The sequence below is a fragment of the Psilocybe cubensis genome, chromosome 1 (genome assembly GCF_017499595.1).
Source record: "Psilocybe cubensis strain MGC-MH-2018 chromosome 1, whole genome shotgun sequence".
Lineage (NCBI taxonomy): Eukaryota > Fungi > Basidiomycota > Agaricomycetes > Agaricales > Agrocybaceae > Psilocybe > Psilocybe cubensis.
Window position 1 is genome coordinate 3,144,134 of NC_062999.1, and position 21,674 is coordinate 3,165,807.

At 45.7% G+C, this 21,674-nt stretch overlaps 7 protein-coding genes across 7 annotated transcripts; 3 read left to right on the plus strand and 4 right to left on the minus strand.

The window, feature by feature from the left end:
* Positions 1-137: 137 nt before the first annotated feature.
* JR316_0001076 (Mitotic spindle assembly checkpoint protein MAD2A) lies at positions 138-992 on the plus strand (the record flags this gene model as incomplete). Its single annotated transcript, XM_047886889.1, has 5 exons — positions 138-226; positions 277-387; positions 449-468; positions 521-650; positions 710-992. The coding sequence occupies 5 exons, from the start codon at positions 138-140 to the stop codon at positions 990-992; spliced, it is 633 nt and encodes a 210-aa protein (XP_047754635.1).
* Positions 993-1,331: 339 nt separating this feature from the next.
* Positions 1,332-3,411, plus strand: JR316_0001077 (NADPH oxidase 1; the record flags this gene model as incomplete). Its single annotated transcript, XM_047886890.1, has 8 exons — positions 1,332-1,442; positions 1,498-1,768; positions 1,820-2,209; positions 2,262-2,362; positions 2,435-2,906; positions 2,963-3,192; positions 3,251-3,343; positions 3,400-3,411. The coding sequence occupies 8 exons, from the start codon at positions 1,332-1,334 to the stop codon at positions 3,409-3,411; spliced, it is 1,680 nt and encodes a 559-aa protein (XP_047754636.1).
* A 271-nt stretch (positions 3,412-3,682) lies between these two features.
* Positions 3,683-6,613, minus strand: JR316_0001078 (Serine/threonine-protein kinase BCK1/SLK1/SSP31; the record flags this gene model as incomplete). The annotated part of the gene is made up of 7 exons (XM_047886891.1): positions 3,683-4,841; positions 4,899-4,987; positions 5,048-5,311; positions 5,363-5,504; positions 5,563-5,821; positions 5,884-6,107; positions 6,456-6,613. The coding sequence occupies 7 exons, from the start codon at positions 6,611-6,613 to the stop codon at positions 3,683-3,685; spliced, it is 2,295 nt and encodes a 764-aa protein (XP_047754637.1).
* Positions 6,614-8,682: 2,069 nt separating this feature from the next.
* Positions 8,683-13,777, plus strand: JR316_0001079 (putative nucleoporin; the record flags this gene model as incomplete). Its single annotated transcript, XM_047886892.1, has 20 exons — positions 8,683-8,887; positions 8,934-9,044; positions 9,096-9,192; positions 9,244-9,659; positions 9,711-10,680; positions 10,745-10,938; positions 10,992-11,097; positions 11,153-11,321; positions 11,377-11,486; positions 11,541-11,673; positions 11,727-11,801; positions 11,853-11,929; positions 11,982-12,067; positions 12,121-12,455; positions 12,511-12,653; positions 12,707-12,956; positions 13,009-13,129; positions 13,184-13,288; positions 13,348-13,490; positions 13,541-13,777. 20 exons carry the CDS (start codon positions 8,683-8,685, stop codon positions 13,775-13,777), a joined length of 4,083 nt encoding a protein of 1,360 aa, XP_047754638.1.
* Positions 13,778-13,909: 132 nt separating this feature from the next.
* JR316_0001080 (E3 ubiquitin-protein ligase MARCHF8) lies at positions 13,910-14,862 on the minus strand (the record flags this gene model as incomplete). Its single annotated transcript, XM_047886893.1, has 4 exons — positions 13,910-13,997; positions 14,046-14,514; positions 14,569-14,701; positions 14,758-14,862. The coding sequence occupies 4 exons, from the start codon at positions 14,860-14,862 to the stop codon at positions 13,910-13,912; spliced, it is 795 nt and encodes a 264-aa protein (XP_047754639.1).
* A 2,232-nt stretch (positions 14,863-17,094) lies between these two features.
* Positions 17,095-18,079, minus strand: JR316_0001081 (RNA exonuclease 4; the record flags this gene model as incomplete). Its single annotated transcript, XM_047886894.1, has 6 exons — positions 17,095-17,220; positions 17,291-17,392; positions 17,467-17,687; positions 17,746-17,800; positions 17,863-17,929; positions 17,997-18,079. The coding sequence occupies 6 exons, from the start codon at positions 18,077-18,079 to the stop codon at positions 17,095-17,097; spliced, it is 654 nt and encodes a 217-aa protein (XP_047754640.1).
* Positions 18,080-19,683: 1,604 nt separating this feature from the next.
* JR316_0001082 (uncharacterized protein) lies at positions 19,684-21,467 on the minus strand (the record flags this gene model as incomplete). Its single annotated transcript, XM_047886895.1, has 2 exons — positions 19,684-21,175; positions 21,229-21,467. The coding sequence occupies 2 exons, from the start codon at positions 21,465-21,467 to the stop codon at positions 19,684-19,686; spliced, it is 1,731 nt and encodes a 576-aa protein (XP_047754641.1).
* Positions 21,468-21,674: the final 207 nt, after the last annotated feature.

Genomic DNA, 21,674 nt, shown 5'->3' on the forward strand with positions numbered 1-21,674 from the left:
CAAGAATGACTTGCCCCAATTCCTGATCGCCTTTAACCGGTCATGTGACTATGTTCATTAGGCGCGTCGAACTCAACTTCAAATTCATTAGCTGGCCCTTTCTGTCTCTTTCATCATCGGTTTCTAGCAAACTCGCCATGGCATCAAAGCAAGCTAATCGCCAGGCTATTACTCTCAAAGGATCGACTGCTCTGGTAACTGATTTCTTCAAATATGCTGTAAACACGTACGTTCTCAAGGTTGTAGTTGATTCTTCCCTGATAGTTCTGCCCTCAGAATCTTATTCCAACGCGAAGTATATCCCTCAGATGATTTCCACATGGTAAAAAAGTACGGTCAAACTGTTCTGGTTACCCAAGACCTGGCTCTCGAAAACTACCTTGAAAGGTGAGTGGCTACAGGCCACCTCGACCTGGATTTCACGAGCTCTAATACGACGGTCATACAGGATTTTGAAACAAGTTCAGAGTAAGTTCATGACAGATCCTGCTGTGGCCATTTCATAACGCGAACCAATCAGAATGGCTGCTCACTGGATCAGTTACACAACTTGTACTCGCGATCATCTCGAAAGACACAAGGACGCCACTCGAGCGTTGGGTGTTTGATATCATGTTGGTCGAGCCCCCAGCTGATGGACCAGACCAAAGGTAAGGTCAATGTTAGCGGGCTCGATGTTTATTGAACACTGACGAACGCAACGACACAGCCGACAAGCCAAGCCGGAGTCCGAGATTCAATCCGAAATTAGGGCTATTTTAAAGCAAATCATCTCAATGGTGACTTATTTGCCCGTCATCCATGAACCAACGGTATTCAACATCCTGGCGTATACATCTGAATCTGCAGATGTGCCCGCAGGAGAGTGGGTGGACACGGATCCGCTTGCAATTGAAGCCGGAAAAAGCCAGCAGGTAAAGATGCGTAGCTTCAGCACTGATGTGCACCGTATTGAGGCGATGGTGGCATACCGATACGATGAGGAGGAGTAAGTAGGACGAGAAGTAGACAGATATGATGTGAATGAATGATATTCCTGACTGTTGGGTCGCAAGTGTCACGACCGGATTGACCGATGGGATCAGAATGGGCAACAAAGATTGCCATGGAAGCCGACTTGTTCCCATACCCTTGGGCCAGCCATATTACATACATGTCTCCTCCGCCACCTCTCTCAGTCTGGCTCACCCTCTTTTGTCCCCCTTTATCTACCCTTCCGACTCTCCTTCGCTCCTCCTCCCTCTTTTTCTTTTTTCCTGGCAGGTCCCAGTTTCTTAGCACTAGGCAGTTCATATATCGGCTCTACTGGGGTTTCTAGATACTATTAAATAATGGGCGAGACTTGGTTCCAACGAGAGTTTTTGTCGCCACGCCGACTTTTTTTTAATATTTTGTTCTATGGCTCTCATGTCGCCCTCTTTGCCTATGGCTGGTGGAGTCAGGTTCGTTATTGGCTGGTTTTGCTCTCGAGACCAACGCTCTAACCTGTGCATTCAGGCCACAAATACCAGGTTAGCTGGCCTCAATACTCTCAAATTCTCGGTTTGGTTGTCCCGCGGTGCGGGTCTGGTCCTGGCGTACGATGGAGGTCTCATACTCCTCCCCATGCTCCGCAACATCATCCGTGTCATTCGTCCCAAGCTCGCCTGGGCATTCCCCGCCGACGAAAACATCTGGTTCCACAGACAGGTTGCCTACTCTATGGCTTTCTGGGCCATGGTCCACACAACCGCCCACTACGTCAACTTTATCAATGTCGAACGCACCCGTAAGCTGAGATCGTTTGCAATGCTCTTCTAGTGGCTGATTCGTTTGTCAGAAATCCGTAAACAAACTGCCCAAGATATCCATTACACTCAACCCGGTGGCATAACTGGTCATTTCATGTTGCTTATCATGGTATTGATGTATACAACCGCCCACAAGAAGATCCGCGCTCAATGCTTCGAGGCTTTCTGGTACACTCACCACCTCGCATTCTTCTTCATGCTCGGCCTTTACACTCACGCAACTGGATGCTTCGTCCGAGACACTGCAGAGCCTGATTTCATCAAGTCATTCCCCTTCTACTCTACTGAGCACTGCCTGGGCTACTTGAGCTGGAGGTTCATTATCTGGCCCGGTATCATCTACTTTGGAGAACGTGTTTGGCGTGAGATCCGTGCACGCAGAGCTACCCGTCTCTCCAAGGTCCTCGTACATCCCAGTGGTAGGTATCTCTTGTGAATTATGGTTGCTATCCCTTGACACTCTCAATTTAGGTGCCATGGAGCTTCGCATTGTCAAGCCAAGTTTCAAGTACACAGCCGGACAGTGGCTTTTCATCCAAATCCCGGAGTTATCAAGTTTCCAGTGGCATCCAGTGCGTATTTTTATCTTTGTTTCGCATGGTTTCCGATGACATCCTTTACTGATTGATTTTTGACATCTCAAGTTCACCATCACCTCCGCACCCGAGGATCCATATGTTTCAGTGCACATCCGTCAGGTTGGAGACTGGACACATTCACTCGGAACACGCCTGGGAGTTGGCCCGTCCGTCGTTGCTGCCATGACTCAAGCTGCTATGAAGGGCGCTGAGAAGGATGAGAAATACGGCATCTCTCGTGGCGACTTCGTTGAACTTGACCCCACCGTTTCCTCTATCACGCTTCCCAGCGTGCGCATTGATGGTCCTTACGGTGCACCAGCCGAAGATGTGTTTAACAACGAAGTTGCTATACTCATTGGTGCTGGTATCGGTGTCACACCATTTGCGTCCATTCTCAAGCACATTTGGTACAGACAAAAGAAAGGAAAGCTTGGTTCTCTCCGTCGCGTCGAGTTCTTCTGGGTCTGCCGTGATGCCCCGTCTTTTGGGTGGTTCCAAAGCTTGCTTCAGGAAGTCGAAGCTGCTCAAGCTGATCGTAAGCCATCTTGATCTTTTCTACGGTTTGCTGTTTGATGACCGTTTTTTAAAAAGCGAACTTCCTCCGTATCAACATCTACCTCACCCAAAAGATTGGAGAAGACATGCTCTGGAACATTGCCGTTAACGATGCTGGTGCAGATTACGACCCCTTGACACTCCTTAGGTCTCGTACCATGTTCGGACGCCCAGACTGGAAGGCCATCTATTCCCAAATGAGGCAAGCTATCGAGTCTGGCCAATACCTCCCCGGATCCACCTCGCAACTGAAAACCAAAGTCGGCGTACGTTACTTTTCGTAATCTACAAATACACGATTGTCTAACGATATACATCTTTTAGACATACTTTTGTGGACCTGGAGTTCTCGCCAAGGCAATCAAGGAGGCTACCGTTGAAAATTCTAACAAGTCTGTCGAATTCCTGTTTGCAAAGGTTCGTTGTCATGTTTTTTTCACCTATAGTGTCATTGATAATGATGTCGATATTAGGAACACTTCTGATCTTTTGGCTTGGGATCGACATGTGTGTCGATGAGTTGTCATGGCATATATCAATGTATTTAGCTATCCTAGTGATACATACCCTGTGGAATTTGCTATCTTTTCGTTTTCTTTTTTTTTCACATGATGTCACAGCTACCAGTACAGGTGTAGCCGAAATGGAAAGTTCATGCCACTAAATGATACTAGATTATTATTATAAGAGTTGGTTCGGTGGTATGTATGTATTTTATCTACAACGTCTATTCCTCCGTGTTGTCTACATGTTATATTATCTCGGGGCCTTGATTTCCTCCGGGTGGCTGTCCCATAGCCGGGTCTGTCGCCGTCGAATAGGAGACCCGATCTGTTCTTCTGCTATCGTCCTGACACTCTTCCTGACGTATTTATGGTGTGAAGTATCCCGATCAGTGTCTTCTTCCATGGTGTTTTCAACCACAGCGTTCAAATTATGTGATGGGAAGAAATTCTCCAAATGCGTAAGCACCTCTTTGACGCCGGGCCTTGTGTCGCCAAGATTTCTCTGAGAGTGTCTGGAGAGTGGAATAACACGTAGTGGTTGTGAAGTTCGGTATTGCTCTTGTCTCTCACCAGAATTTTTTCTTGAGATGGGCAAATCGGCAGGAGGTTTTTTCCAGGTTGAAGATGTGCTGAGCGTGCTGTTCGTGTCGCTGAACGTATCGTTCTCGTTATTCTTGACAAAATTCAAATCCGTCGGAAAGGCTTGCGAAGACGATGATGGAGCAGACAAATCATTTTGTGAAGGCATGATTGCCTTACTTGTGCTTCCCGTATTATTAAAGGGAGGATATCGGTTTGGAGCCAAAGGTGCAAGATTGTTCGAATAAGGTGTCTTTTCTATTGGTGGGAGCGGTGGCGGCTCATATCTGAAAGGTGGTGGTTGGTTATTTTCACGCTGTTTTTCCTTTCGCCGCCGAGATGTGTCCTGTGGGTCATCATCGTCTGGGTTGTAAACAACCAGGCGAGCTTTTCGGGTAAACGATTGGTTGGATCTCTGGCTTTCTGAAGATTCAGACGCTGTAGAAGTCCGTTTGGCGCGTGTCATTGAGTCGTCCGACCGATGCATTCTATCTTTTCGTGGACCCGGAGGCTCAATTGTAACTATCGGTGGGCTGGGGAGCCTAGGAGGAGCTATCACAGGGGGATTGTGTGGTTGGCGAGACGAAAGATTTGGATGTGAATTCCCTAAATTCACTGGTACGACAGGGGACGGCGCTCGAATCGTAGGTTCACGGGGATCTGCGATGAAAGTTTTCTCCTTAAGGTCTGCAAATTCAGTGATATCATCATGACTTTTGTTGAGAGGTTTATAGCCCAGATACTGCATCCCCGGGAATGACCAATCTGAAGGGAGTTCAAGATATGCATGGTTCAGGAGCGCAGAGGCCGAAGAACGCTTTGCCGGTTCACTATTGAACACTATAGTTAAATGATGTATTTACGAGAGAAGGAAAGGCGCAGCGCACGGTTGAAAGCATTCGTTCCTAAATTTCTTCGCAGCATCTGATAAATGACAGTCTTTAGGGAGTGGAGGCGCGCTTTTCTCATTTATCAACTATATGCGTTTGTCATTACGGGGGAGGAAATAACAGTCACAAATTCAGAAATAGCCAACCTTCATCAATACAGGCAAAAGTTCCTGACCGAACCATGGTCTGTTTCCGGTCCACATTTCTATAACGATGCATCCTACACTCCATATGTCTACCTTGGTGGTGTACCCATCCTCTGATGAAATAGCTTCTGGTGCCATCCAGAAAGAAGTACCCTTCATCGAAGAAAAAGCACGGTCAATTTCCTGGAGTTTCTTTGAAATGCCAAAGTCGGAGATTTTGCAGATTCCGGTCTCTTCGACGAGAATGTTGTCTGATTTCAGGTCCTGTATGTCAGTTCAGCTTTTGAATTCAAAGTAGACGATCTGTGACTTCACTCGATGGATGATACCCTTAAGGTGTAGGTACGAAAGACCTTCCAGAATTTGGCTAGTAAAATATTTGGTGACTTCTTCTTTGAACTTTCCACACTTGCGCAAAGAACTGCCAATAGTTCCGCCAGAGACATACTGCAAGAATCTACGATAAAGCAATTTTAAGTGTGCAGGAATGTATGTCCAACTTTCTCAATACACACATGTTCAGAGTTTCCAGGTTTTCTTCAAAGCCAAGATATTGAACGATATTATCATGGTCGAGATCTTGCAACGTTTCTCGTTCATCCTTGAGCGCCTCAACGATTGTCTTCATGTCTGTCTTCATTCTATCGCTCGCCGTCTGCGGTAGTTCAACCTGTTTGACGGCCATGACCTCTCCAGTGGTAGCATTGAATCCCATATACACCCTTCCATGGCTTCCACTGCCTATCAATTCACCTTTCATCCATCGGATTTTTGCTGATCAAGAATAGTATATACATTAGCACGTTGTCAAGACTGCATTAGAATAATAAGGTCACCTTTGGGACGCTCTTTATGGCTTTCTTTGGGTAGTCGTCTGGTGGCTTGACGGCTTGTCTCCGCTCTTGGTGCCGCATTGAGTCGACGAACTGGGGTCGACGAAGAACCATGGGGATCAAAAAAGTATTCTTCAAGACTTTGCTTATAAGTTACAGTACGAGGGGGCCGGAATTTGGGCGCGCCTGAAGGATTGCTCTGCATGTCAAGCAAGCCTTGCAACGTTCTGGTTGCAGAAACAATGACGATAATTGTCAGACTTTTGTCAAGATGAAAGCGGCCCAAGTAGGAATGGGGAATAAGAAGGCTTCTAATCACGGACAGAAAGAGACCGTGGTACTTGGCCACAGCTCATCTGATATCCGAGACGACTGTAACGAGAATGATGCACTGGCATATGTCAATGGGCATATTTTTGTCTTTGCGGCAATAGCCCGTGTTGGTGCCACGCGGCACGTTGAGTATATTGTTGCTAACAGTAATAGAAGAAGACATTCCAAGGTCCTTTCCAGCGGACGTGGGGAGGACTCACAAACTGTCGCTTAGATAATGCTAATCAGACACCGCCACTGACACGAGACTCCGCCATAGAATTTTCCTCCATTTAGAACTTAGTCGATCGCGCCAGGTACGCGCAGTGGCATACTCTGCTCTTTCTTTTCCATCCCCACCTCCTTCCGTCCAATGAGGTTCTAATTCATTCACTCTAAGCCCAGTCTTCTCATAACGCATGCCTCCAGCAGGCCCTTTGTTTTTCGCGCCGGAGAAACCTTATCCAAATTAGGCGCCGCCCACGTTAGTACCTACAATATTGTCATGCCAGTGGTTTGCAAAGGCATAACGGGGTTCCACGGTCCATGTCAGTAAGCAGACATCCATGATTAGATGTGATTCGGAACGGTCTTTGGCAGTCTCCGAGGTCCAATAAGCGACGGTACTAAAATTCTGCGATGAGCGCTCGGCTGCCAGATAAAGTTAGAACAACAGCACGAGTACAAAACTCGTGGTAAAAGGCATATCTCTTTGTGTACAAATACCATCCACAAGCCAATAGTCTGTAGTATACACTAATATACAGGAGTTGTTACAACTTCGTTCTTGCCACGATTTAATCGATAACTATTGGATTCTCACTGCTACCTGTATTGGAGCTGCTCTGCGATTGATGAGTCAAGAATGAGCCTTGACTCGATCCCTGGGGATGATTGTAACCTGGTCCAAAATTGATTGCAGAAGAATTGAGAAAAGGTCGCGGGCGCGAAGGCCGAGGCTGAATTTCGTTTGAAGGAGGGCCTTGAGCATTCTCATACGTGTTTGTCAGCTGTGAGCATTTCATCTCAGATTGAATGGGCAAAAAAGTTCCTATGTCGAAAGTGTACGCCTATATTTTAAGAGTGTTAACATAGACAAGTTACTAGTAAATTCCTGGAAATTTTTACATGATGCGCCGGTTCACCTTTTGCGGGGTTTGAAAAAGATATCTGATAAGTAAAGCATTGTTTGATAAATAAGCTTAGCAAGAGAAAATGGATAGATGGTCTACCTGTCTTTGGGTAGACGATAGTTGCATAACCGTTGAGCTGGGACCTTCCAGGATTGCACACGCATCAGGGTTGTCGTCTTTAGTTAAATCAATCACTTCAGTGATTTTGAGGGGCTCTACTTCTGATGAGCGTCTGCCTTCTCTGGCTTTCAAGGATGCCTTTTTTGCATATTTGCGTTGCAGCACCTGTGTAGTAAGTCGCACTATAATTGTAAGCAAGCCATGTGTATAATAATGTGGACTGAACAAAGCTTACTCTGAATGTTTTTCCCATGTCTTATAGAATGCTCCACATGTAATTTGGGCGCACGAGGGCGTTCTTTACCAGGAAATTTCCAGTGCATTGATCTAATCGCGTTGATTCAAACTATAGTGTGGGTCTAGAACAAGGCGTTGAACGTACTCATAAACCTTGTCAGCATGGCCTGCCCGGAGGATCAAGGCCGTAAAGTATTTTTTGAAATACTCTCCAAACATTTCTGGACCTTGCTCATGATGAAAGGCCGCCATGATAGATTCAAAGATATCGCCCGCTGCTTTGACGGGGCTATCTATGGTGCTGGATCCTACTTTGATCATTAAATGAGCGAAAGTAGAATTCGCTTCGAGAACAGAACGAACACGCTGATAGACGACAGATATGAATGACACGGTGCAATACAGGGAGGAGGAAAAATGACCGTATAAAAGCCTGGAGTTTCGTAGGGGAAATGCTCACTGAGACCATCAGAAAAATGGGAATGCATCAGAGAGTCGCCTAGGAATTCAAGTCGATCTGCTGTCGAATGATCCCAATTCATCTGTCTCCAGAGTTGCGGCGATATATCAGGAAGCTCGAATCGATAGTCAGGACTTTGTATCAACGCAACGAGGTCTCGTTGAACATAATCCAGTATAACCGAATGTTGAAAAGGAAATAACGAACGTTTTTTGCTCGACTTCCCCATCAGAAACAGCGTCTGTGGAGATAAGATGGAACGTAGTATAAGATGAAGTAGGTGCGAATCCTGCACATCTTGCCCATAGTGGCCTGTGGCCACACACGGACCTATCACATGACAGCTGTAGGACTACAATCACTGCTAAAGTTGTGGACCTGGTCTACGGACCTAACAGGTGGTCCATCTATTGGAACACGTGTTGTCAGTTTTGAACGCGATCGACGTCGTTTATGTTCGTCCTTGTGCGTGAATCCATTGTATGCCAGATCTCAGGAGCATTCCCTCGTCCTCTATAGGCTAGCTAATCGTCTCTATTCATGGCAACATCCATATCCCAGTCTCGTTCTTTTCCTTTACCCAATACGTCAACTCAAAATAACCCAACTTCGACCCGGCAAGTACCAGGGACGAAGCCTGCACCTGTGGATCTCCCTGCTCTTCAAAATGCTAGTCGTGTCTTGATAGACCAGCTTGAAAAGGATGCCCAAATTATCCCTGATCTCGGAGAAACCTTGACTGCTTGTACGTTCATCTTATCTATTGGGGAACTAAGACTAACTGTCTGCAGCTGGGAGCCAAGCCACTTCTTCTTATAGCATATACCCCGACGATATTCGAGTACCATTTCAGAAACGCAAATTTGTAGGGATTCCAGACGGCCTGTTTCAATATTATGAAAGTATGCGAATTTGTGTGTTTTGTTGTTGTGAATTTAAACTGATGAATTTAGCTGTAAATGTCACTTCGCATATGGGTTTGATGCCCGAAATTGAGAGAGTGTGGATTTCTATCGACCACAAACTCTTTCTCTGGGATTACAATGATGGGTGAGCGTCTGTTAAGCGCGTTGTATCCTATGGAGGTTGAATTAGTCCCAGTCAAGAAATTGCTTCCTTCACCGACCAACCAGACGTCATCACTGGTGTTGCCCTTGTTAAGCCAAAAACGGGCCTATTCATCGACGATATAACCTATCTTCTTGTTATTTGCACTCCAATAAGCGTTCTCCTTATTGGCGTCGCCCTGGCAAACCAAATCACACCTGACGGAAAATCACGAAGAGACATTAAACTATATGCCACAGACCTTACCATCTCAACTGATATTGAAATGACTTCTGTCGCGGGATCCTCAGACGGCAGAATCTTCATGTGTGGCCAACAGGATGGAAACCTATATGAATTGCATTACCAACAAAACGAATCCTGGTTTGGGAAGCGAATTCAACTCATTAATCACTCAGTTGGGAGAGGACACAGCCTGCTTCCGAAGTTTGCAGCAGGCTCCACCGATGGTAAGGCCTCTCTTTGTAATCCGTTTTCACTTTCACATATTTTCCATTCAGAACGTATCATCTCTGTGGTCTCTGATGTTAAAAGAAATTGCTTTTATACTCTCAGTGCAACAAACGTTATCACCATGTACGCCCCTGCAGGAGACAAGGGGATCTCACGTATTCAAACACTCCCGTCTCTTTACAAGTCAGCCCAGGAAAAAGCACCTGGGTCGCCTGCCCTGACTCCAAAGAGTTTTCAAGTTGTCGATATTCACGTTGTTGATCCCTCAGAATCACGTATGGGTATACAACTCATAGCCATTACGACAAATGGAGTCCGTCTCTACTTCGCCCCATCATTGTCATACGACTACTCTTATGGGTCTAGCTCTTCATCAGGTGGCATCCGCCAAATTTCCATGGTTCACGTACGTTTGCCACCGATGAATTTGATTCACCCGGATGAGCAAGAAAAAGTACATAGACCTGCACCGACTGCGTATGGGATCCCGCAGCCCCCAAAGCCATCAACGACAGGAGGATATACCGTATCTTATCTGGATAATACATGTTATGCAAATGGATTAGTTGTAGCAACTCAGGCAGGCGATGTCGATGGAACTGACTACATCCTCTGCCTTGCTCCGGACCTCACTCGTATCGGTAACATCGGCCAGCTTAACCTGCCACCGCAGCAGCAGCAGCAGCCCCAGTTTAACAGCTACCAATACAATGTCGGAAACAACCCCAACAGACGACCGCTCACTGAATATGCTACTGTGTTGACGATACCAGGAAGAACATGGGCAATGGCCTCTGTACCTAAAGATACTATTTCAACTCCAACTGGCACACCTGCTCCTTCTGGCATAAACGAATTGGCCTCGCAATTTGGAGAATATCCCAATCAATTCATGCTTTTGACCAATGTAGGATTAACTTTCTTGGTTAAACGGCGAGCATTGGACTACCTTAGGGCAGTGCTAGAAGAATTGCATTCCGAAGGAAACGTTCAGCCTATCATTGAATTTCGAGATAGGTGCAGATCACTTCTTTTTGTCTGGTCGTCATTGGTACTTAATAATAATTTTAATACCCTGAAGCTTTGGACGAGATCAGACGTGTTCGATGTTACTTGGTCTTGCCTGTGGCAGTACTTTCTTAGACCCATCCGGTACTTCTACAGCCGGCACTATCAATACTGTCAGCCCCGAAATTGCCGCTGTTGCTAAACAAGCATTCTATGACTTTGGGGAACGCCCTATTTGGACCGAACGGGTTATGTATGGAACTACCGGTAAGTGACTCATATTAATTATCATCATGATCACTTACGAGTTTTAATTGCAGCGGAGAATAAGGGATCAGCTATTTATAGTGGTAGAAGAGAAGGATTCGCTCTCTACTTTGCAAGGCTTGTCAGACCTTTCTGGAAGAAAAAAATCACAGTTGCCAAGTTCGTATTTATGCGTTTTCTATCCGGGCCGTCTCCAAATCTCATAATTCCAAAGTTCTTCGGGGGTGCAAGTGTTGAACGCCTCAGAAACTTTGTTACTTAACGTCCAAAAGAATCTTTATGCACTCAAAGAATTTTTGACTCGCAACCCTCATCTGTTCCACTCTTCTCCGAGCGAACCCACTTCAAGTCGCGCGGTCGTGACCGAACAAGAGGCATGGAAGGTAAGCGATCTTGTTGTTAGACGAAAGGAATTATTGCTTACTTAACAAAACTCAGGCTGAGCAAAATTCTGTGTCAGAATTGCAGGTACTTTTGACAAGGACCATAGAGGCACTTTCGTTCGTTTTGCTGCTGAACGATTACAGATTTGGAGAGCTTATATCCAAGTAAAGTTACACTATTCAACCGGGAGATATTTAATCTGACGGTTTTTAACTCAGATGTGACGCTGATGTACAAAAGTTGATTTTCGACCAATCATTCGAAGGATTGATTACCACTCAGCACGGAATGACAATCTCTAGAGCGCTTGTGAACGTTGTCATCGATCAGCAAATAGGACAGCAAATCAGCGTATGTGACTGACCTTATTATTGGGTGCACCCTCCCCTAAATTCACCTTCTAGGTGGACACTATAAGCGAAGTGTTGCAGCAGAGATGCGGGTCATTCTGCAGCACTGACGATGTTATGTTGTATAAGGTACAATTTATGATACACGACACTTCATATTTATTTAACGAACTGTCGCAGGCAAAGGAAAATATCCGCAAAGCTGCTGAGACTCGAAACCCTAATGAGCGTCAAAAATGTCTTACTGAAGCATTACGGTACGTTTTTATGCCCAAGTACCATTCATCCCATCACTTACATGAAGTTTAGACTTTTTTCGAAAGGAGCCAAGATCTTGGAGTTTGAGAAACTTAGGGAGATCATTGGCGACTTCCAGCAATTGAATTATGCTAAAGGTCAGAATACTGTTGTGTCCTACACCTCAAGATAAAAACTGAGTATATGTTAGGCGCTGTCATTCTCCCTCTCACGTGTGCACAAGTTCAAGACGCAGACAATGTTGGGCTAGAGTGCTGGTATGCCGGAATGATAGCTGGCGACACTCGCCGTCCACTCGCAGAACAAAGATTACTCTGCTACGATCTCATTTTGGACTCGTTAACAGTTTTCGAAGATAAGTGTAGCAAACAAAATTCAGAAAGTACCGGCGGTCATCCTGTAGACGACCATGAAACGGTTCGTAGTCATGCATACGAGCTTGCCTTTGCCAGTGAAGATGAGATGTTCCACTCTACTCTTTATGATTGGTTAATACAACGTAACCTCGCGGACGATCTGTTGGAGGTTTGTTTTCAACCAAATCTTCATCTTATTTCTATATCAGTGACATATTATATAGATGAGGCCTGCATACCTGGAGGCGCATCTTAAACGCGAGCCTGCAACTGTCCAAAAGTTCCAATTACTATGGAAGTTCTATGTGAAGAACGGACAGCCGCTGAGAGCAGCTGAAGTACTTGGCGCGTTAGCGGAGTCAACGCAGTAAATGAGTATTTTGTATTTTTTTTTCGCTGCGATGCTGATTCCTTTCTTAGGTTTGAACTTCATTTGGACTCTAGACTAGAATGTCTTACTTTGGCCGTCGCGAATGCCAAATCACACCCAATTTCAGTTGGAGGCAGACACGAAACAGCGATCGCATTCCTGACAGATTTGGAAGAGAAGCTGGATGTTGCCCAAGTCCAATTAGAGATCTATAACACCCTCCTCCCCCATATTGATGATGCTCCCGAAATTGGAAATCGGATAAAATCACTTTCTAATCAATTGTTTACCATGACGGAGGTTAGGTTTATATATCTTATAAAACATAGGTGCTGATCCTTTTCATCTGCAGCTTTACGAAAAATTCGCCATTCCTTTCGACCTGCCCGCAATCAAGCTCTTATGCTTACATGTTTCAGAGCATCGGGATGATAACATCGTGAAACCCATTTGGCATCAGATATTCGACGAAAGTTCGTACCAAAAAAATGCTTTTTGTACAGATCGAATAACTGATTCTATAACAGTCATGAATGAGACGGATGATCCGGTGGAAAGGGCAGATCTCATTATGGCTCGTGTAATTCCACTTGGTCAGCGCTTCTATCCGTCGGAAAGCTCATTCCCCACTCGTATGTACCGCAACTTGGTTTTCGATTGCGTTGCCGGCTAAGTTTAATTATTTATACAGGATACATTGCGAATCTCTTGATCAAATTTTTGCTGGTCAATAAGGAAGTTCTTCCTATGGGTTGGGCAGCTCGTATTCTTAGACAGTGTAATGTCCGCTTCGCGGAAATATGGGAATTGTTTCATGAGATGTACGAATCACAAGTACGTCACCATCTCATCGCATTGAGTACCAAATCTCACCTTGGATGCAGGTACCACCGTTCAACGACCAGGCGAATGTGCAGGCCATCTCTGGGGAGTTTGCTATCCTAATAACAGATTGGGTGACTGAGGCTACCCGACCCCAGGCTAATGTTCTGCGTGCAGAATTTCCCGTGGGGCGTGTTGACGCTGCTATCGATCAGTATCTTTCGGAGCTTGAACCTGCTCGCACAGAGACCAAAGCTTTGTACGAGGAAGCTAAACGCCAGCTTCGTAGATATTGGTAGGATAGCACAAGATCATTGTAACTGATGTTTGTATATGTATCTGGTGTCATCCTTTCTTTGGCAAATTTTTATTTACTATTAACGAGATACACCACCCGATTATAACATCTACTCGATTAAATATGCCTGATATTAATTGACTTCCAATATGGCATCCTCTGCCCTCAGAAGAATACGTTTTGTCAACTTTTGAGTGAATCGGTACACTTGATAAAGAGCCCTAAAGATTGGGTGTTAAAGGTTTTCTGGAGATAGACTAAAGAAGTACCTTAAAGCTCCCATGATCAGTAGGCTGACCACGATTACAGCAGCAATATCTTTTGAGTCTCGGTTTCTGCGGTTACCTCTGTATCGGGCTATCCATTGAACAGGACCGATGAAAGGGGCGGAAATCAGCATTTGCACTAGCGAAGCTGCCCCCACGAGTGGCAATCCGAGGATGAATCTACGAATAAATCGCCGAACAATGCCTGGTGCTTGTGGGGCAACGAGATCTTCCAGTGGATCTTTTGGGGACCAAAACCATGATGGGTCCTCGGGTATGTCTTCAAATTCACCGTCTCGTATTATACGAAAGGCTGCTGCTATCAGATCACTGGCCACTTGGGTAGGGCTTATAAAGAAGTAGAAGTTATCCTCGGAAGGATGGTTGAAAGCAGGCATTAGGAATGTTGTTATAAACGATGCCATCATGACGATGATGGTAAAAAGAAGACCAGATATGCCTCCTACGATGACTAAGGAGGGCCGAAAATCAGCGTCATTGCCTTCACATTAAGCAGGGATCGTACTGGGGTTGGCTGCCAGGCCGACAATTTGTGTTCTTGCAAATCGGTACTCATAGTGACACTGAGGGCAGGCGAAAAATGCACTCTGTGAAGATGATGTTTTTCTCCACTGTTCGAGACATTTTACGTGCACGTACTAGAAGGATGTCATCAACAAGTTTGAACGAATTGCACTCAGCTTTACCAGCTCACACTAATAGACCCCTTGCAAAGACAGGGGCGAATCAAGCGGCCAAGCTCTGGTTCTGCGTCAACGCCATCGAGACAAATCCTACATTGCTTCTCCTGGTCTGCCATCTGTCGCTGAGGATAGTAGAGAATAGTTGGGGGTCAAAAGTGTAGTGATATAATTACAGAACAATTCGCTCATGCCACGCGACCACCACGGCCGTCATCGTTGTTCGGCATCGGCTCGCTCACACCAATGCCGAACCTGCGAGTGATCGCATGTCAATACGTTTACATTGACCATTACTTGTTGCTTTCGACATCAGTGGTACTGGAGTCCATACCGGATGAGCCAAGATGCAGGATACACGAGCATTAGGCTTGCCGGTGCCGTTGCGGGCATGGGTAGTGGTACGCACTTCATTTTCCGCCAAAGTCATTTCCAACTTACATCGGTTTTCTTGGTTGCAAGGTCTAACAAAAGTTATTTCTGTTCTTGTCTGACTGGCGGTCTGGTGTTGAGGCTGCAACTGCTACAGGTCGCTGTTGGTCATGGGTATGTAGGTTGAAAGTGAAAAAGTGAGTATGCTTAGATCGTCGTCTCATGAGTATAGGCTCATTGGCTTGTAGTCACAAAAGCTCATGGAGCAATGCCCTTTTACACTGAAGATTTGACACAATAAAGACTCGAATGCAATGCTCTCCGTCAGGGACATATCGAGGGGCCTTTGATGTACTCACTAAAATTGTTAGAAACGAGGTGATTTCAATACAAACATTTGTCAGTCGTATCGCCGTATTTAACATTTGCAGGGAATATTCGCGTTATATAAAGGGGCAACTCCCCCCGCTGTCGGCTGGACTGCGATAGATTCAGTTTTGCTTGGGTCCCTTCACAATTACCGGTTGTTTCTAATTCGCAACGGAATGACCGAAATGTCACCATCTGGTATTCCTCGATTGTCGTTATTCGCGCATGGAGTAGCTGGCCTGTTTGCGGGATGGACCAGGTGAGTGCCTAAGTTTCGGGAATCTTTTTTAATTGAATAACTCCGATTTCGCTTCTCTACAGCGCCCTGGTCGCAACGCCAGTGGAGCTTTTAAAAGGTTTTCATAACTTCTGTAATCTCCATTTACCGCTCTAAGTATCATTTGCATTACAGTCAAGCTGCAGTTGCAATCACAAAAAATAGTGTCGGATCGACAATTCAAAGGTCCTATAGATTGTGCACGCCAAATTGTTCGGGTACAAGGAGTGACAGGGCTATGGTCAGGGTTCAGTGGGAGTCTCGCTTTCAGAAGTAATTTCTTCTGGATGTTTCTTTCTTTCGAGGTGCTCTCAATCCTTTTGGCAGTCGGAAAGTTGATGATTTACCGGCATGTGTCACAAGGCATTAATGCGTGGCTTTTCGACATTGGCAGGGACACCTTACGAGGTATTAAAACTCGGATTTCGGAATTTTGACATACATACTTAAGCTACAAAAAGATAAGCACAGGGACGGCTAATTTCTTGTCCGGTGGACTCGGCTCGTTTGTCTTTTGGGCTATGGCAATTCCTTTCGACAATATCAAGAAGTATGTCAAATTGCTTTCTAATATCCATCATTTGCTCTTTTAACCACCATCGCAGTCGGATGATGGCCCACCCATACCCACAGCCTTACCCCCAATCTGCAATGGGTGCAATATCGGTCTTGAAGCGCCCATCCTTTTTCTATGTAGCACGAAGTATCTTGGCCCACGAAGGACCAGCCGGATTCATTCGAGGCCTTGGACCCTGTTTTTTGCGCGCTTTCCCGGTTAATGCTTCTGCTCTGTTTGTGTATGAAGGGACGATGCGGATTCTAGGTGCAGAACAGGTATTTATAAATTCGGAGTAACCGCACGACCCTTGTGTCTAACAACCCTGCATCGCAGACACGCAATTAATTAGAGTTGTGATAAACTTGTCCATATAGATTACCTTTACAATACATGTTTTTCTAAGATAAATCTTTCAATGTTTGAGTTCGCACACTATTTCAATTTCAATTCGAAACACTAAGTGACGGTTTGTGTAACATGTCTCCTTTTGGGGTATGTCATACCAAATACAGACAATCAAAATAACATGGGTCCATTTTTATCACAGAAGATCAAGTAAGAAATTTTTTGTTGTGGTGTTAGTAGTAACGAGAATTTGAGAATGTCAATATGTGATGACGTCCTCTACACTCTTGAAATCTATCTAGACTCTGGAATCTATCTCTATACTCCAGTGGGTCATTGGCAGAAGGCTAAGTATTTTATGTACATCATTACTTCATTCTAAACCAAGAAAGACGCCGAAGGGCAACGTTTAGCGAATATTTGTTTGAGTCAAAGGTAACAGCGAGAGAAGGTACTCGGCGGAAGAGCACATGGCCAATTTCCTCGGCCAATGGCCGCCTCCCATGCATCTGCGTCGCTTCGATAAAGATCCAAAGCCGCACGAGCATTCTCAACCTAGATCCAGGCGCAATTTGTGAGCGGTACTCTTCATAACCCTGTATTGTGCCTGCCGAATAACACTGACCGGGTTTATCTGTCCCTCTTGGCAGCGCCTTGACATGAGTTGCCACATGAGAGTTTGGAGTCCAATTGTTTGGCTTGGGCTTCTCAAGGCGTTGCGAAATGGCTATGTAGGTAGTTTCGATATCAGATATTGAACCGGGAAACTTGAGAAAAATAGAAACAAAAAGGTAAACTAACCATATATAGTCCCACGTCGCGAGTGTCGATCGCCCGATGGGGCAAGCCAAGAACTGTGGACGGGTCGAAAAAGAAGGTTAATGCTCGAACTTCAACCAAAGTTAAATGGTTAGATTCAGCCTCACCAGCGAGATCATTCCAAAGACTATGACCGACCAAGATTTTTCCTCTAAAAAATTGAGAACAGTGCCTTTGAATATCGGCAAAAGACATCGCTTCCGCTATCAACAGTGTATGAGTTATCCACGACCCTGCACGGTGAAAAAACATAACCCTTACCAGAATTTAAATGTTCGTGAGTAATTCCCGTTTGCTGTGTCCGATAGTCTGTCACCTAAGGGGTAGATAATAATATTTAGGGTTTTTGACGAATTTACGTCAAACACTTTGACTTACCGTTGTAGTAGGCGTGACATATGTGTCGAAAATCGTTGCGCCGCGATAGTCCACAATGGCGAGACGTCTATCAAACCATGGGTCAGTTGAAGAGACGCGCGTGGAACTAGTTTCGTTGAGGAAAAAAGACTTGCGCAAGTAAGCTGGTCGTTCCACCAGGACCGACCCCAACAACAGTGCACGAGATGGCAATGAAGCGGTCGATTGAAGGAGCCATCTTTGAGATATACGAGAGCGAGATAATGCTTTGGATGGCGCTTGCCGCCAGTCATCCTGGTCTTATAAACATTTTCGGCAGTGCCGTATGTATGTCTATGGGTTCTCGTATGATACACTCTTGAATGGAGTCCTGCGTGACTGGAAACAAAGTTATGGACAGGGTGCAACGTATCATGGCATGTTCGGAAGGGGAATTGGAGGCATGCCGCAAGAGATTTCGAAATGACACCAACTAAACGACAAGTGTGAGCAGTATTGGATAACAAAAAACCTGAAAGATACCACGTCGAGAAGACCGAAGGAGGCAGAAAGCGCTGACCCTGTCCAAGTTAGATTTCACAGATTTTTTTCAAGATTGTACAGCTTTAGATGCAGATGAAGGAAATGACGATCTACTCCCGGTTCAATCGCGCGCTTTGAGCGATAAATTCCGAGTATATGCGCCAGGTTTAACAGACTTCTGCAGGGAAGCGAGTTCACTAAAGGCATGTGGCGCAAACGAACCTGGAAGGTAAGTCAACAGTCCATAACAGTCCATGTAGGAACTGAGAGAACAACGATATGGAAAGGATAGAGCTGTATTTGACCGAGTACACTCCCTTCGCATGAAGATCAGAGTGTACATGCCGCCAAAGCAAAAGGGAATTTAATGAGCTTCGCCAGATACGGATCACGAAATCAGCGGGGTTTTCAAATGAAAAACCTCAGCAAGAAGGATGACGTCTTGAAAAAAGCGTAAAGCCTTTTTGCTTATGGTACCGTCGGCGTCCTCTAGGTTTGAAGGTAACGAGCGGCTGGCGACAATCTCCCAAGGAAAGTTGCTTGGTTATTCGGCTTGTGAAGCCTGGGCGCCAACTATTTACACTAGCCTTCTTAGGCAGATACGCGTCGAATATTGCTCCTCCTCAAAAGAACGAGATAGCTTTCCAATGCGGATATAAGTCAAAAGTTGACAGTAGAGCCCCCAAGAAGTCAATCCCTCGTCACCGTGACAGGGAACTTGGTAGTCAATCGAGAATTTTGAATTGATCATCATCAACTCCTGAATGGTAGATGACTAAGGTTATCCACTGAGATCTTTTTCGGCTCTTTTCTTCAGGACCGTTTTCTGTAATAATGTTGGAAATATAAGGTGCATACTTTGTAGAGGGTGTAATCTCCATATAGTTCTATAATTATTGCTGCCATGTGGACGGTGAAGCTTATTGGATTAACCTAGGCTAACGTTACTTAGCTTGATTGGCGCTCAAATTTAAAGTCAGTTCTTGCCGTATATTTTTGTTGCATTTTGATTGTGAGTTTCACGATCCGCGCCTTTGCCCACAACATCACAACCCTGCGTGTCCATAGTTCTTATGGTTGTCACTAAAACTTCTTGTAATAGCAGCTCCACCTTTCGTAGACACATACATTGGGAGTAAATGGAAATCACGAAAACATTGAATGTACACAACTATGTGGGATTGAACCACTGGTTTGGCTAGATTTTAAGACAAAATAGGAAGTGCAAACTCCCGAGGCGATAATTTAACCAAATGCCGTGGTCGAGGAATAGCGTTAGCGAACAACATAATAAGGGCCATGAATATCATGTACGTTGTCTTAGATATTTCGTCCGGCACCTTTCCTCTTCTTGAGAAAATTCCTGAGTTTTCCCCTCAGTCGAGTCCACAACCGTGTTTCTCGGCCGTACTTAGGGTACAATTCGCGTGGGGGAAAATGAATATGCCACCCTGGACGTCCTCTGTCCACCCCGTTGGCCATAACCTCTTCATGTAATCGCCGCTGACGATAACGGTCGGACGCCTCGGACTGCATCATTTGGTTTACCACATCCATTCGGCCTTCCTTCAACGCAAGGTGAGAAACACGTCTTCGAACACGCTTATCTTCCACTTGTTCCCCCCATACACGACGATAGAAGCTCAAAGTTTTCCAGGCAATCGTTCCACATTTTTTGGCGCGTTGTAGAGGGCCCAAAAGGAGGTAGATTGTACGCGAATTGGGGCGTAACGATGGGTGCAATTTAAGCAGAGAAACGAGCATTCGTCGAGCCTCATAAAATCTAGGCAAACCGTTTTTGGCTGGGCAAGACACCATGAGAGCATGTATAGTGTCGAGACATCGCAGAGCGCTCTTGGTGTCCATGGATCGTGGGAGCGACTGAAAGTAGGCTTTAGCGAGATCAAGTGCCCGGTGACGGTTTCCAGTCCTGATCAATAACTGAGTGAGACAGTATACAGCGAATGGCTTGGTGTTGGGCAGGGTCGGCACATTCGAAGGTCGGTTGTCGGAGATAAGTTTTTGACGCTTTCGTAGGTCAGCAGGTGCTTCGTCTAGACGTTCGAAGTAGGTCCGCAGAAATTGGCCATCTTCATCATATAAATTGCGCCGTACTCGACGCGCTCTAGGTGTGCGGCAGAACTCTAACCAGATCTGGTAGGGAATTTCATCCGAAGGCAGTCTTTTCTCTGCCATCAACTCCTGCACATAGTTCCAAGCGTTGTTCCATAGTCCCTTCCCAATGTACCACCGAACCTCTAATTTGTAGGTTTCTACGTTTTTAGGAATGTTTGCATCCTCTAGCCGTCTGAGAAGTTGTTGGGTCATACCATAAGACCCGTGGCGTAGACTCAATGAAATAAGTAGGTTGTAAGAAGATGTTGAGTGCAGATTAGGAAATTGAGCATGATAGTCCAGAAGTGCGGGTAACGATAATAGAGGTCTGCGAACGTGAAGGAGGTATAGTAAATTTTGGTGTAGCGATCCAGTGCTTTCGGGGGTTGGGGGAGTTGCAGAGCTAGCAAAGTGCGGGGAATCGGCGAAAGCCGTGTGGGTGGGTTGGAGAGGAGGTTTGCTTGAAAATTGGGGAGAAAGGTTATTTTGTTCCAGTTTAGGAAGAACAGGATCCAGCTGTAGTTGTGGATTGTAAAGCAAATTGTTCGAAACCGGGTCACCCCAAAGAGGCTTTGGTTTGGTGTGGGACCTAGAGGAAGAAGGATGGGGAGCCTTGCTCTCGGAACATTTTACACGATTGTTGTCGCTTCCAGCTCTCGTAATTGGAGTACTGGAGATAGCGCCGTACTGTCTGCGCCTTGGGAAAGATCAGAACGGGCAGAATAAGAACACGTCCGAAAAACAACGTACTTTGAGTCAGACGGACTGGGTTGGAGAGACTTGTTGGACTCATTGGAAGATATAGTAGGAGAACTGGGTGTGTTTACACGGCGTCTCTGAGTAGCTGTGGTAGAAGCATTGGCTTGGACGCGTCTGGACCAGGCGCGAGCGGCTGCAAGCTGGAGGGTTGTGGCAAAAGAAAGTGAGGTGGCAAGAGAAGGCTCGGAGGTGGTCGGAAAGGGAAGCAGGCGAAGAGCGCGAAGGGGCATGCATGGGAATGGATATGCAGGCTTGTGAGATAACTTTCGGAGACGACCTGTTTACGACGAGCTCGAGTTCAGAGTTGACGAGCACCGCGGTCTTCTTTTTTGCACCTCTTTGTTGCTGTTTGTTTGTCCTTAACCTTCCCGCCTGTCAATCGTGCTCACTCCTGCCGACGGTACTGCTGCCTACAAAGTTATCGATTCAAACAATAT